Genomic DNA, 15,832 nt, shown 5'->3' with positions numbered 1-15,832 from the left:
TTCGACAATCACAGCAATTTAATTCCTTAGATATTTTTTCGAAGAAACTGTAATGCCCTTAAAAACAATGGAACCATTTTTAATTGGGGGCATGATTGGGACCAGCAGGGGTGGTGGTTGGGGGAAAGAGCTTCGTGCTTTCTTTGTGCACAAGAGGACAATTCCTCACCTGAAGCTGGAATAATCTTAACTGGAGCAAACATTGGGCTGGGGGAATGCAAAGTTGTTAGGAACCCATTGAAATGTCCCTGGCACAGAAGTTGAATGGTGGCAGGTGTTGTCACTGGTTTCAAAGCGTGTTGAGAGGCAGAACCAGAGGTGGTGGGGGCCAAGGATTTCTTGTCTGGCTCAGTGAGCGCTCCAGTTCCTTGTGTCCCAGAGCGATTGTACAGAGAAGCTACATTTTGGAATTTAGTGGCCCTTTTTGACCATATTGCAAAAGGGTTTAGTTATTGCAAATGGGTCCACACAAAACACTGGGTACAGAAGATAAAATAAAATGCTTCAGAAAATAAAGTCAACTCCTGCCTTTTAGGGGCAGGCAATTTTCCTTTTCTCTTCACTGGTAATTTTACACTGGGACAAAGCCAGTGGAGGATGAACAGAGCAGTACAGCACTGCCTCCCAGCATCTTAATACTCTGCATTTGGTGGTGGTGGTGGGGGGGGGGAAGGGAAGGGTGGAGACAGGGGATACTGAAAGTCAATGGGCTTTTATTCACATTACTATTCTTGTTTTGAAAGGCAACATTTTAAATTACATTCAAATTTTAAAACTGTGATTGCAATAAAAAATGTTTTACAAAGGGCAAGAACAGCCAAACTCAAACTGTAGTTTAACAGTTTTATTCCCCTCTATTCCAGCTGCACTTGGCTACTGGCAATACAATGTCACACCAAAGAGTTAAAAAATAAATTAAGCTTTTAAAGCTACCACTGGTAAGAATGGAGACAGCCAATCTTTTTAAAAACCTACAATTGTGAACACCACGAAGAGTTGGAAGTGTGGAAAAACTTCAAACCTACCAGTCTATTCACAAACTTGCCATTTGACTTCATTCCATCAATTAACATGTTAAAAATATTTTTACGCAAAGTTCCTGATTTAAACATCTTGGGATGTTAATAATAGATATCTATAATTTTATTGGATACATTTACTGACACATTTTTTTCCTCCAAAAAAATAAGTCTGATGTTGCTAAATATAAATCAGATCAAATGCTGTGACAGGATCATTCTTGTGGACTCTTTTATGTAATGGTTCAACTATTGTTACCAAGTAAGGACTGCCAGTGAAGGATGGCTTCCCATGTTAATTGTTTCTTAGTCTCAACTGCATCACCAGAAGTTGTGCCTAGTGAAATGAGATATTGGATGGGATGTGTGTGGATGTTTAAACATTGAGGGGGATGAGAGCCTACCACATTGGATCAATAGCAGCAGAGGTCAATATCTTTCCATGGTAGAACTTATTCTAAGTAACTTTAAGTCAGATTTTTAAATATTTTAGACTTCTACTTTGTCGCATGTGGATAAGATTCTGGCAGGAAATCTGAAAACATTACTAAAGTCATGACCTTTTTGACAGGTTCACAAGACAATTCCCCCCCCCCCCCCCCCCCCCCCCAAAAAAAACTGCAGCATTCAGGTGAAAGAATTAAGGCTTGGAGGACTTATGACAATCATCAATGCACACGAGAAACACTGAAAGAAATCAATCTGACAAAAATCCCTTTAATGGAAGTGCAAACCAGTTTAGACATTCCTCATGATCTTCCTGTAGTGACAATTCAGGAAAATCTCAGTATTTATGAAGTACATAGATCTGCTCATCTGGGCGATATGCAGAGCACACTGATATAATGGTCTACTTCACTGAAACCTACAGAAACCCCAGGTGGTATACAGGCTTTATTTTGTGAAGCAACAGTGCCATGTTTGCTAGCTGCAATTTTGGATGCAAAATTTACAGTGTAAACACAATTATTTGCCATATTACAATGTTTAATTTTAAATAATCTTTTAAAATATATCAACTGCACCAGTGAGATTAACATGGCACCCAAAATACTCCCACTTTACTCTAATGTTGTGATGACATGAGTTGGGAAATCTATCGGCATTGACACTTGCAATGTGGCACTGGTTAGATTGTAAACAGCAGAGAAAGGGCTGCCAGGTGGTGGGTTGAAAAACCTGGTGGAGGCACAGCTCTGCTTCATTTCACAGGAACACATCAAACAGTGACACAGCAGGTCTTTGCACCATACTCAGACATAGGCAAATGCCAACAGTTTGGATCAAGCTACATAACTGTACTCGTCTGCTGAGGTCTGGCTACGCTCAATATATTGTTTGTCAATGAGGACTTCAATGCACTTCTTGATCATGCTGATACTAGGATTGAATCTTGCTCTTGATTGGCTTATTACCTGTTGAGAGGTGAACAAACATTAGCAAGTCTTCAAGACAGATAATCATAAAATATAATCTCTGAGGGTAGTAGAAAGGAAAATGAAAACAAACTGAATTTGATCAATGCTGGAACAAAGAAGATCATTTACATTGCTAATCTTCCTTTCTCTTTTAAATATCAACTCTCTGGCTGTATACTTTCACCATCTTTATTTCAGACATGCATTTCCTTTACCTAACAGATATTCATGCACAATTCCATTACATACCGTCAAAAGAAAGAAAGACGATATTCTATGAAGTGTATACTTATATCAACCATGTTCTCAATGAGTGGTGGAACAGGCTTCAGGAGCTGAGAATCTACTTGAATCCTAATTCCAATTTTCCATGAATCCTCATGACATTCCAAAGTGCTTTGCAGTGAATGAAGTAATGTTGAAGTGTAGGCATGGTTGTCATATCACAAAACATGGCAGACAATGTGTACAAGCTCTCACACGAACATTGATATTATGCCCACAATCTGTCCCAGTGATGCTTTTCCAGGAATAAATGTGGGCTGAGATCCTGGGAAGGGTGCCAAGTTTATTCGTGATTATTCCTGATTAGGGCCATGGAATCTTCACGTCCACTCAGGGGGATATCTCAGGGTTTCAACTTAACATCTCATCCAAAAGGTAGCACTAGGTACAAGGCATTCCTTCAGTAATTCACCGAACCACAAGTTTAAATTTTATTTCATGTGAAATTCACATGAACAACCATTTTTCTCAAAGCCAAGAGTGTTGAGCCAAGGTTGATGTCAATCACTTTTTAGATTGTGAAACAGTCAGCTCACATTGGCAACATATCAGGGCAAGGAATGATAAGAAGTTTATTCCTCTAAATCCCTTAAATCCTTTCTAAGATGGGAAAAAATAAATAATTGGGAGTAAAACCCACATGCTTCCTTGCATGAGCATAATGGCAATTGAATGAGTTACCTGCAAAAATGTCTTTTACATTGAAATGCGAATCTTCATTTCCCTTTGACTGGCTAGCTAAACCCCTCCCTGGAAGGGCACCGACACTGAAAGACATGCTGAACAACTGCTATTTCGTTGTGAATTATACTCTGTTTTCCCTGGAGCAAAGGAGGCTGAGGGGTGACTTGAGAGGAGTATATAAGATTATAAGAGGCATTGATAGGGTTGATAGTCAGAATCCTTTTCCCATGACAGGGGTATCAATAACAAGGAGGCATAATTTTAAAGTGAGAGCAACAAGTTTTAAAAGAGGCAAGGTTTTATTTTTACACAGAGAGTGGATGATATCTGGGACACACTGCCAGAGGAGGTGGTGAAATCAAACATAATTACTATGAATGAGACATTTAGACAGACAAGAAAAAAGGCAAGGCATAGAAGGATATGGTCCAAATACGGGCAAATGGGATTTGTTAAATGGGCAAAAAGGTCAGTGTGAATGTGGTGGGGCAAAGGGTCCACTTTTCTGATGTCTGACTTTATAGCTTCAGATCCAAATCCACGGGTCATCAGAAATTTGAAAGGTCACCAGTAATTACTCCACCTTTAGAAGGTAGCAAACTGGATGAATGTGGAACACTAAGTGCTGATACAATAATAGGGAGTAGTATTGCGGTACAGCAGGTAGTGCTCCTTATTAATAACTGCCATGCTATTATAGATCTTTCGTGAGAACATAAAAAATAGGAGCAGGAGTAGGCCATCTGGCCCGTCGAGCCTGCTCCGCCATTCAATAAGATCATGGCTGATCTCGCCGAGGACTCAGCTCCACCTGCCTGCCTTTTTCCCATAACCCTTAAATCTCCTTCTCTGCAAAAATCTAAGTGCATCTTAAATATATTTAATGAGGTAGCTTCTACTGCTTCCCTGGGCAGAGAATTCCATAGACTGCTCTCTGGGAATAGCAGCTTTTCCTCATCTCCATCTTAAATCTATTTCCCTGAATCTTGAGGCAATGTCCCCTTTCACTTTGTTCCCTCCTGTTACTTTCCTTCCCCATTTCTTATATCCTTTTAATCCTAAATACTTCTGGGCTCTAATGAGAAGTGACTGACCTGAAACATTAATGCAATTTCTCTCACTGCAGATGCTGCCTGATCTGTTGAGTATTTCTAGCATTTTGTGCATTTATTTCAAACTTCCCATATTCCAAAGTTGATCCAGGCTTACCGAGTTGAAGGGGTGAGGGAAGAGAGGGTTCCAGGGATGGGAACTGTAAAAACTCAAAAAGAAAGGAGAGAGGGGGCACAGGGCAAAGAGGGGGAGAATGAGAATCAGTGTGTGACCGTGACTGGAAGGGGCAGAAAATATAAGCAAAAGCATGCATCAGAAAGTGAATCTGGAGTAAGTACAACTGAATAATGCTTCATACTCTTTGTGAATACATAGATCATTTGCAACCAGATAAATGAATTAATGGCACAAATAATGACATGTTAGTAAGATCCAATAGCCATTACAGAGACACTGTTGCAGGGTGACCAGGGTAAGGAAATCGACGTTCCAAAAGAAGGTAAAAGGAGAAAGGAGACAGAATCGCACTGTTATTCAAGGAAGGTATCAGAGTGGTGTCGAGTAGTGGTATAGATGACATGGCTTGTGATGTGAAATTGGTTGGGTGAAAATAATCAATTAGAAAAGATAACATGGGTGGGAATAGTCTATTAAAATATTACCTCTTGACAGAATAGAGCATAAATGGGGAGATATCAAAGGCATTTATGAAGGGAGTTTCAATTATCATTGGTGATTTCAATTTGCATATTGTTTGGATAAATCAAACAGGCAATGGTATCTTTTCAGAGGGATTTGTGGAGATAATCAGAGATCGTTTCTTAGAGTGGTATGTTACAGAATCTACCCAAAAACATGCAGTTTAAATTTGGTTACTTATAATGAAGTAGAGAACACAAAGTAAATTCCGAAGAATGGGAATTTTTCAGAAAACAACAGTGAGAGACTCAAAAGATAATTAAGAAAGGACAAAATTCATTTTAAGAGAAAACATGCTTGTAATATCAAAATAAACACAAAGAATTTCAACATAAAGGTGGAGAGTTGCCAAGGTAAGTGTGGAAACGCAAGGGGAACAGACTGGGGAATTACTAACAGGAAACATTAAACCAATACTTGGGATCAATCTTCATGGTATCCCAAACATAACAGATGGGCTGGTTTCAAATAGCAATCCTGATTATGAGGGGCAAGGTTGTGGAAAAACTAGCAGAACTAAAGGCAGACAAGTTGCCAGGATGCGAGGCCTTTAAATAAAGTGGCTGCAGAGATGGTGGACCATCAGTTGAAGTTTTTCCTACCGAGTTTTGGAAGGACACCATCGGATTGGGAAACAGAAAAAGTGACGCTCTGTTCAAGAACGGAGGGAGACAAAAGGCAGGAAATTACATCAACAATTCAAGAAATAGTTTATCAGTTAGAAAAGCTTCATATTATCAAACCAAAGCCAAAGGATTTTATGAAAGGGAAATCATATCTGACAAACTTGCTTGAATTCTTTGAATATGTAACCAGGGTCAATAGAGGGGAATGTGCAGATGTAGTGTATTTGGATTTCCAAAAAGCATTTGATGAAGTGCCATATAGTAGGCTGGTTTACAAGAGTTTATCATATTAGGAGAATTATGGTCCTTTGTATTAAAAACTGGTTATCACCAAGAACCAGTTAGAACAAAATGGTTCTTCTTCAGGCTGGGCCAATGCTACTCATGGAGTACCCCAGATCTTTACTATTTGAATGACCTGGAGGAGGGAGCAGAATGTAAGGTATCAAAGTTTGCTGACGACATGAAAACAGGTGGAAGGGTATGTTGTCATGAGGCTATCGTGACTGTGCAGTAGGGTATTGGCAGGTTGGGTGAATGGGTGAAACCTGATAATTGGGGTTTAATGTGGGACAGTGTAAAATCATGCACTTTGGTGAGAGGAATCAAAAGGCAGACTATCAACTCAGTGGAGATTGCAAATTGGAGAGGGATATGGATGTTCTTGTACATAAATCACCTAAAGTTGGCAAGTGCAATAATGCCTCAAGAAAGCAAACTGCAAATTAGCTTTAATTGCAAAAGAGGTCAGAGTTTAGAAATAGGGAAGTATTATTACAATAGCATGGAATGTTAGTGAGTGCATACCTGAAATACTGTGCACAGTTTTGGTCCTCTTTTTATGAAGGGATAAAATGGGGCATCAGAGGCAGTCCAAAAGTGATTCACCCCAGGCTCATTGCTGGGTTGAGAGTTATGTCCTGTAGTGAGAGGCTACAGATCTTGGATCTGCATTCTTTGGAGCTTAAAAGAATGAGGGGTGATCTTAGTACATGAGAGTAGTACATGAGATCCCAAGGGAGCATCACAGGGTAAATAATGAGATGTTTCCATAAGTGGAAAAGTCTCAATTGAGGAGACATGGTTACATTATAAGGGGGCTAGCTGTCATTTAAATCTGAGGTGCATAGGATTCCCCACACAGAGGGTGGTGAATCTCTGGAATTCTCTGTCCTGGAGGTTTGTGGAGGCTAAACCATGGGAGATATTTTTTAAAGAGGAGGTAGATAAATTTTTGCAATATCAGGGAAGTGTGGGCTAAGGGCAGCTGGCATGGAAGAGGAGTTGAGACCAGGGGCAGATCAACCATAATCATACAGGGCATGCTTGAGGAGCCAGGTGGTCTCCCTTGTTCCTCCTTTGTGTTTTTGTTCACCTGACAGATTAGGAGCATTAGAGTAGTACAGTATTTCTGCTAAAGAGCTTTATGGGTCAGAATATCCATTTACACCTTATTGTCTGCCTGCACTGCATTTTGTCTGTAACTGTAACACTATATTCTGCATTTTGTTATTGCTTTTCCCTTGTACTACCTCGGTGCACTGATGTGATGAAATGATCTGCATGGATGGCAGGCAAAACAAAGTTTTTCACTGAATCTCAGTACACGTGACAACAATAAACTAATCTACCAATTACATCCGAAAGATGAAGGATGCCAATGCACGGCAATGTTTTTCCATTTTTGTCACCTTCTCAGCAAGTGCTTCTTGAGCTCGTTCAGAGAATGTTGGATAAACATATTATTCCTTTTATTAAATGACAACTTGATTTACTATTATATATTTGAACAGTTATTTTTGCTGCATACACAAACTAAGTAGGAACCTAGCCAAGGCTATTCAAACTAATTTTGCATTAACTTTGGCGTGCAGAGACAAAAGGAGACTTTTATTCCATCAGCCAGGTCTGATTCCAAGACCTGACCCTGTAAGGAAAGGACTGTGCTCTGGTCCACTTCGGTCGTTGCAAGAAGTGTACTTCAAATCACCAAAAGCAAATATCTTCAATTAATTTATATATGAACTACATAGTTGGATTTTGCTATCTCTCTGGATGCCTAAAAATAAAGTTAACCTTTACCTCTTGAATAAGTGCATTGTGTCGGAGCACTTTACGTGCTTTCATGATACGCACTATAGCAGCCTGCAGATACATTTTCCTGTCCTCATCGACCGCGCTTCTTGTTTGTTCCATCTCCTGAAAGTAATGAAGCAACAAGAGAAACCCAATATGACTGCTTCAACATACCTTTGATGTGTGATTTACAATTTGTGCTGCAGTTAAACACAATAATTCCTGCAGTGTTTCATATAGCTGTACTTATTGAACAAAGAAATGAAACAGTTAAGAGTTCTAAAACAAACCAGTATAAAGCTTTGCGAGTTTTACCACAAATGAAATCAGAAATTGAAAAGCAGAAATTAAGCTCATCAGTTATCATTTCAGTTGCAGCAGATGGAGAAAAGATTCTCCAAGCATTGTGAACTGATCACCACACACTGCTACAAGTTACCAACTCCAGTTTGCCAACATTCTAGAACCTTCCATTGTGACTTTTAGGATTTCTGTGTCAATGCATTGGTACAATTTCTGATCTCAATCCATGAAATGATAACAGAAGGTTACAGTTACGAACAACTGCAAACTTCAAAATCTCGTCACCCTTTATATCTTTTTTTTCCTGAAAAAAGAGAAACTAATACCTTTTGGAACAAGGATAAAACTCAAGTCTGAAATATCACATCTATTCTAATCGTGATTCATTCAACTGAAAATGCAATCATCAGTACTGATGACCCAGTTAAAAATAGAGTAGGACACCAGAAATTCAGTAAAGATTTAATTATAGTTCTCTGAAAACAAGTCACAAACAAGACATTGCAGGCACAGTGTACAAACACACTGGTTCACTGCTCCTTTAATCAGACATGCCAAAAAATAAACCAAGTCACAGCAGCTTTCAACACATAACATTCCCCTCACCAGGCCCCCACTCCCCCTCAATCCCCTTAAAGTGGTAAAGCAGAGAATGGTGTCAAGCAATTATTTTTAAACTGGAGGGAAATATACAGTAGTGTTCTCTAGGGATTAGACTGGTTCCCTTTTTGAGATATATTAATGGACAGGAGTTCAGAGTAGCTGTTATGATTGACACCCAAGTTGAAAATGTAGTAGACAATGAACAGGATATTAAACAGACTTCAGGAGGTAGCAGAGTGGGAAAGTATAATCCAAAGTTGTGTGAAATGATACACTTTGGTAGGAAGAATGTAGTAGTAATATGGCTTTAAAATTAGAGCAGGAAGCAGAGGTATAAATACCCAAGATATGAAGGAAGAAGAATAGACTCAGAAGAAAAATTCATTGGGTTTCTTTGCCTTTACTGATCAAGGTGTAGGGTGAAAAACAAAGGAGGTTATTTTTAAAACAAGGTTCAGTCTTAGAGGCAATACAAAATGTTATTCCAAAGGGCAGAGGAACTTCAGTTACATAAAGTGGAAGATTCAGATGGGATCATAATGGCAGAACAATTGATAAATGAACTTAAGTTGATTACCTATAAAATCAGAGACAATAATTATTTTTGACATTGCAAGTTGCTGGTGCCTGGAATGAAATGTCTCAAATTGCTCCAACAGTTTGCAGGTGACACAGCATTGGTGGAATTACTGACAGTAAGGAGGATAGTCTTCGTCTACAGGACGATATAGATCAGTTGGAATGGTGAGCACAGCAATGGCAGGTGGAGTTTAATCCTGATACGTGTGGCGTGATTCATTTTGAATGGATGAATAAGAGTAGGATGTACACAGACAACGGTAGGGCCCTAAGGATTATTGACCAACAGAGGGACCCTGCTGTACAAATCCAAGGATCCCTAAAGGTGGCAGCATAGGTATATGAGATGCTGAAAAAGGCATAAGGGATACTTGTGTTCATTTGCTGGGGCAGAGAATATAAAAGCAGGGAGGTTATGGTACAACTTTAAAAAACACTGGACAGGCTACAGCTAGATTACTGTGGGAAACAAAGGACTGCAGATGCTGAAATCTAGATGAAAAACACGATGATGCTGGAGGAACTCAGCAGGCCAGGCAGCATCCGTTGAGAAAAGCAGGCGGTCAACATTTCAGGTCAGGACCCTTCTTTAGGGGTGCCTAAAGCTAGCAGGCATTGAATTAGTTTAAGGGGACAGAGAGGATCTGAAGAAATTATTTTTCACCCAGAGGGTGGCTGGAATGTAAAGACCATTATGCCTGTGCCTTGTCTGGAAAGTGGTGCAGGCAAATCCTCTCACATCATTAAGTATCCAGATGAGCAGTTGAATCACCAAGGCTGAGAAGGCTATGGACCAAGTGCTGGCAAATGGGATCAGTACAGATGGACAGTTGATGGCCTGCATGGACATGGTGGGTGGAAGGGCCTGTTCCTGTGCTGTACAACTCTATGAGAAATGAAGTTGAAAAGTAACGTTTTCTCTTTTATGATTAGTTTCAACCAAGTAATAACTAACTCTATGAAAGGTAATCATTCAAGACAATAAAACTCTTACTTGGGGTGTATCTTTTTGCATGGAGGTTGTAATTTTAAACTTTGTCCTTTTACTGCTGAAAACCATATTCAAAGAGAAAATGGAATCCAAGTCAACATCTTCCTGCAGAAAGAAAATACACTGAGGTGACTTTCCAAAGTAAAAGGCTGCATGAGTGCAAGTAGCTTTTCTCCTGAGCTGCATCTTGTTAAGATATTTGTTGAGGCTGAGAAACCTGAAGATTTAACTTTCCATTTTGATCCTACTTGGATACCAAATGTTTATCTCGTGGCTGATTTCATCTATGCTTTATTAAACTTTACTCTCAGAGTTTTTCAAAAGGTTATTGGTTTCCCTTCTTCTGTACATTGAAGTACTGCTCCTGGATATCAACATTCCATTCTTTACGGTGTGAATGCTAGCAAGGTGACCTGACATGAAGGAATCACATGATGGCCTTTGATAACATGGCCCAATGTGCACAAGCTTGGAATCTGTATCTTGGATTACTTCCCTACCAAACTTAAGGGATCTGGGGGCACTTGGAGCACTCCTCCTACAATACAGCAGAACTCCAATCTCAAACTCAAGATCTTCCCATTTGTGCCTTCATCCATGAATTACAGCATTGCACTTACTCCTTTTCGTGTTAACCTCATTCCAAATTGTCTCTGGAATTGAACAACTAAATGGAAAATTAATGAATTTATCCAATGCTTAAGTTAGCTGTGATCATTCCCTTCAAGCCTCCCATTTAACACACACTTCGAGGTATTCCCATTGCTTTAAATGCATGATGGAGGAATTATACATCAATTCTTCAAAAACAATACGAAAATGAGAGCATCATTCTACATCAACATACTTGCCTTGCTAGAGTCATGGTTGATCATTTTTACATCAAGCAAAGATTTAATGGTTTTGCTAAGTTCTTTCTCATTCATCTGTGTGCTGTCTTGGAGCTCCTTGTAGCTGACGATTTCACTGTTGTTAAATGCTAGCAGCACAGCCATTTGGTATGTAGTGACCATAGCCACATAAGGCTTTGATAAATAGTTCATTTTTACTTCACCTTTTCCACCCATTGAAAAAAACACAGGAAAGAAAATAAATGAAATGTGCAAACACTGTATTCATATTTTGAGAATAACTGTTAAAATGCATTTCAATTTCATCCAATTACTCAAATTAAAAACACAAACCCACAAAACTACCAGTATAACCACACCAAATGACAGGAGGAGAAAGTAATTGAAGCAACAAGATTAGGTATATTGTTTGACATGAGAGCATGTCTGGAATGGAACAGAAAACTGAAGTCAGTCTGAATTTGATATTTACTGAACACGACTCTCTCTCTAAAACTTTCTATTTTTTCCTATGTTAAACATCTCAGCAGCTTCTTTTTGAACAAATATCCCACCATGTTCCTGAATAGCCAGTTCCACGTATCACAATGTTAAGTACAGATGAGTGAGGCCACTTGCCATAACTACAATGAGAGAAGCTGCAAGTTCCCACAACACAGAACCCTACGCAATGGTACCAGAGTTTTTGTATTAATTACTTTTGCTGCAAAGGTCATAGTTCTGACCTGAATTTAACTTTTAGCAGCTTGTGCAAACTAAAATGTCTGCTCACTTTCCCTCATTTGAAGCTGGATAGCTGTCCCGATGCATACACATTGCAATTTATGTGTTCTCAGTTAATTTTTTTCTGTACCCCAAGTCGAAAGTCATCCCTGAGGATTTCCATTGTCCACTGCAAACATGCTCTGTACTGAATTCAAGTTTTATTGTTGTCTTCCCAATCTCCACAGCCACGGTGTGGCAATGTGGCATGGTGACCAGAATTGCCCGAGACTATGGACATTTTCCAAACATCAATTGAAATTTTGAAGTCGTAAACAGAGAAATGTATTTTGCAGCATTAAAAACATATATGGCATCATTGCTGCAACAGGTTGCATGAAAAGTGGTTGGTGCCTGGAACACATTGCCAGGGGAAGTGGTGGAAGCAGATACGACAGCAATGTTTAAGCAGCATTTGGACAGGTGCATGAGCAGAGAGGTAATGGAGGTAAATTTGGACTGGCATCACAAACATGAAGTTGAGGGACACCAGGCAAATTGGCTGAAAACTTGCATTTCCATGCCCAGTTCAGACATTGATCTGGAATACCCCTCCCACTTCAAGTATAATACTAAAATAAATGTCAGTTTTGACAATTAATAAACTTGAGTGAACCGACTTATAAAATATTTCATTAGCAGTGTTTAAAATTAAAGAGCAAAAATACAGATAATACCATAAACATTGACTAACATTAAAAAGAGAAATTTGAGAAGAAATGAGAGCAAGTTTCTTCACACAGAGTGTGGTAAATCTTTGGAATTCACCAATCAAGATGGGCTCAGTTGCTGAATATATTCAAAGCAGAGATAGAGAAACATTTAGATATTGAGGGAATTGAGAGATATGGAGTTACTGTAGAGAAGTAGTGCTGAGATAAATGGTGGAGAAGGTGCAAATGTCCCAGTCTTGCTTTGATTTCTAATTTTCTTATACAAAAATTACATCACAATTTATAGGAAACAAAGCCCTCCCAAAGTTAAATGTTGCACAAAATAACTCCATAAATCTGAAGTGACTTTTTGTGAATGATATGTGTTGTGTAATTATATAGAAATAGTTTGAAGACACAAATGCATACACTTTACTAAACTGACCAAGTTTTATTTCAATTCTGAATTATGAAAATGTATTGTAATTGACAAAGAGTGATCCCAAATGACATATATCCAAATCTTTTTTCCTTTGAGGGGTGGGTAAAGGAGGTTTTTGGAGAGATGGAGATATTATTTTAAAAATTTCTTACCTGTACAAAGGTAGTGCAGCCAGGTAAGCTTCCTTCCACTGAAGTGCTGATTGTAAAACAATTCAAACTGCAAGTGAAGAATTATATCAATGAATACTTCAAAACTTACCTCCAATAACATTTTCCCAGTGACAATGACGCTTGGAGACAACTACATAATTTCAGTAAAGAATCGCAAGGGAAACAAACTTTTGAGGGAGGATTGCTTCCTGACTCAGAAACAAACTCTACAAAATTAAGTTGTGTATAGTAGAAGTTTGCTCTACTCATCCTGGCGATGCACAATATTTTTTTGGAAGATAGTTCTACATTCAGGAGAGGTTTGAGTCCACTGTTTTAGAAAATCCACTACTGAAATCAAGAAATGCTCGGATGATCTACTCTTTTATGTAATATGTAAAGTACCTCAAATATTTATTTTTATTGTAATCATCGAATTAACCACTTACAACAGCACAATTGCTCTAAAAACTTCTACATTTTTAAGTATAAAACAGCAGAGAGGGATAATAAGTCTAGCTATAGTATTGCTACAATAACAAAAATAACATAAAATACTGTTGAATTCCTGTACAATTTTATTCATCTTCTGCTTTAGTTCTTCCCATTGTAACAATCAACTCTCTTTTTGTTTCCCATTATTCTCCCTCCACTGACCAGTTCATCTCATCTCCAGGAATAGTGTTTTGTAAAATTTCAGAACTCTTTATGTGGTGCTGATCAGATATGAAAAGATAACAATATAAACTGAAAGGTACGTTTCTCAGAGAGGGATAGGAAGCGGATGGGGGAGGTAGTAAATCTGTGTGAAGAAAGCACGACAAGTTTATGAAGCTGTGAAAAGGGCATACATGAAGTCTTTGCTTAAAAGAGGCATAACCCACAAAAGGAGGAAATTATGCTAAACATTTATGTGTGAAACAGAGGTCTGGCCTCAGCTAGAGCAGAGCGGTAAACCTCTCGGAAGTGTGTAATAGGCATCGAAGAGGCACAGATGCACATACCAAAAGTGAAAAATATCACTTATGATCTGAGAGTAGAGAAGCTGGGATTGTTCCTCTTAGGATTAGACATGAAGAGGAAAATTTATGAAGGGAAATTATAAAGTAACGAAGGAGAAACTAATCCTACTGGCAGGTCATAGATTTCTATAATTGGCAAAAGAATCAGAGAATAACCATTCACCAATAAGTCATTGACCAGAGTCACTTCTGATTTGCTCTTTATTTAATTCAGACATGGACAAAATCACAGAATACCAAAGATGTTAGAAAAGCTACCTTCAAAATCAAGATTGGATTTGGCAAGAGTGACATCAAGGGAACCCAGCATGAAGGTTCAAAAGGAAAAACAGAAAAGCCTCAAGTGACTGGACTCGTACTGTATGCAGATAATGATAGCTGTGGCTGTCAGAGGGCAAAAATAAGTCTGAGGGCATCCTCAAACCAGTCAGCCTTAGCTGCTTCACCAATGTCATAATCGAGGAGACGAGCTGTTTAACTGTTAATTCCTGCGTTCAGCTCCATTCACATCATTTCCAAGAATAAAGCAGCTAATGCCAGCTAACAGCAATACCTGGGGTAACACCAAGATATCAACTGAGTTGTGACCCAATTGCCAGACAATGTTAGTGCTCTATACAAATCAGAACTGCCAATTCATTCACAAGTACCTTGGGAAGTTGGGGGGGGCGGGGCGGGGGTGGAAGGAGGGTGGTGGGAGATATTAGTGGCAGTCACCAGCAACTAAACCAAATCAACCAAATTAACATAAGCAAAGTAGAGGTTGCGGATTCCAATAAGTGATTCGCCTCTTAACATCTTCCCAATACCTGCATAATCTACAAGTCTAGTTGGGAGGTGAAAGGGATATGCAGCAGTTACTTGCAAGAATGCTACTCAAAGCCACACAGGACAGGTCAATAAAAAGCAAAAAACTTTGTTTAATTCAGCATTCCTTCTCTTGCTTTAGGAAGCCCTCCTCATCTTGACATGATTTCCTTTTGTCTGTTACTATGCTCACTCTAAGAGATTTCCATTTTTCTCCTTGTTTTTGCTCAGGTGTTGACCAAAACCTTTCTCTCTTTATCTCTTTCCTTCATCTCTGGCTGGGAAAAGAAATGTAGCTGTGGGAGTGTGTTACCCACGAGAGGTACAATCAGGGCATTCGGCACTTCTCGAATCAATTTCTTGCCATATCCTGAGATCACCTTTCAATGCTGCCCATCAACATATGCGTACTTCTGAACTCCTCCTTTCTAATAACAGGAATTCATGAAAAAGCTGCCTTGGTCTACTTTATCCTTTGCTGTATTCTATAATATCAACAAAATAGTTGTTCTCTCCACCCCTCCCTCTTTTCTGAGACCAAGAACTAGTGTGCTTTCCAACTTTTCCAGTTCTGACGATACATGTTCAACTTTAAACGTTAATGCCATTGCTCTCTCCACAGGTGCTGGCTGACTTGCTGAGTATTTCCAGCATTTTCTATTTTCAATTAGATTAGATTATTGTCATAAACACCAAGGTGCAATGAAATTTCTTGTTTGCATAACGCTCAGAGTAAACAGTACACATGGTAATAATAAACAGAACTATAAATAAAAAAACAGAACATGTTTGGTTTAACTGTGCCGC

General features: G+C 39.0%; 1 protein-coding gene across 6 annotated transcripts in view; it reads right to left on the bottom strand.

Moving 5' to 3' along the window:
• Window positions 1-1,716: 1,716 nt before the first annotated feature.
• Window positions 1,717-15,832, bottom strand: part of cul2 (cullin 2) — a 51,029-nt gene continuing 36,913 nt past the window's right edge. For 2 of the 6 annotated variants that reach the window (XM_052015800.1, XM_052015798.1), the window contains exons 17-21: window positions 13,197-13,263; window positions 11,188-11,390; window positions 10,340-10,441; window positions 7,867-7,983; window positions 1,717-2,434 (exon numbers count right to left, since the gene is read on the bottom strand). In XM_052015800.1, coding sequence (XP_051871760.1) covers window positions 2,303-2,434; window positions 7,867-7,983; window positions 10,340-10,441; window positions 11,188-11,390; window positions 13,197-13,263 — 621 coding nt within the window. In that variant the 3' untranslated portion in view covers window positions 1,717-2,302. Of the gene's footprint in view, window positions 2,435-7,866; window positions 7,984-8,568; window positions 10,232-10,339; window positions 10,442-11,183; window positions 11,401-13,196; window positions 13,264-15,832 lie in introns of those variants that run through there. The other 4 variants (XM_052015797.1, XM_052015796.1, XM_052015795.1 and 1 more) reach the window with 4 other exon arrangements.

This window comes from Pristis pectinata, chromosome 5 (assembly GCF_009764475.1).
Source record: "Pristis pectinata isolate sPriPec2 chromosome 5, sPriPec2.1.pri, whole genome shotgun sequence".
Lineage (NCBI taxonomy): Eukaryota > Metazoa > Chordata > Chondrichthyes > Rhinopristiformes > Pristidae > Pristis > Pristis pectinata.
The sequence above is the reverse complement of the archived record's forward strand: the minus strand, read 5'-3'. Positions and strand labels throughout refer to the sequence as shown.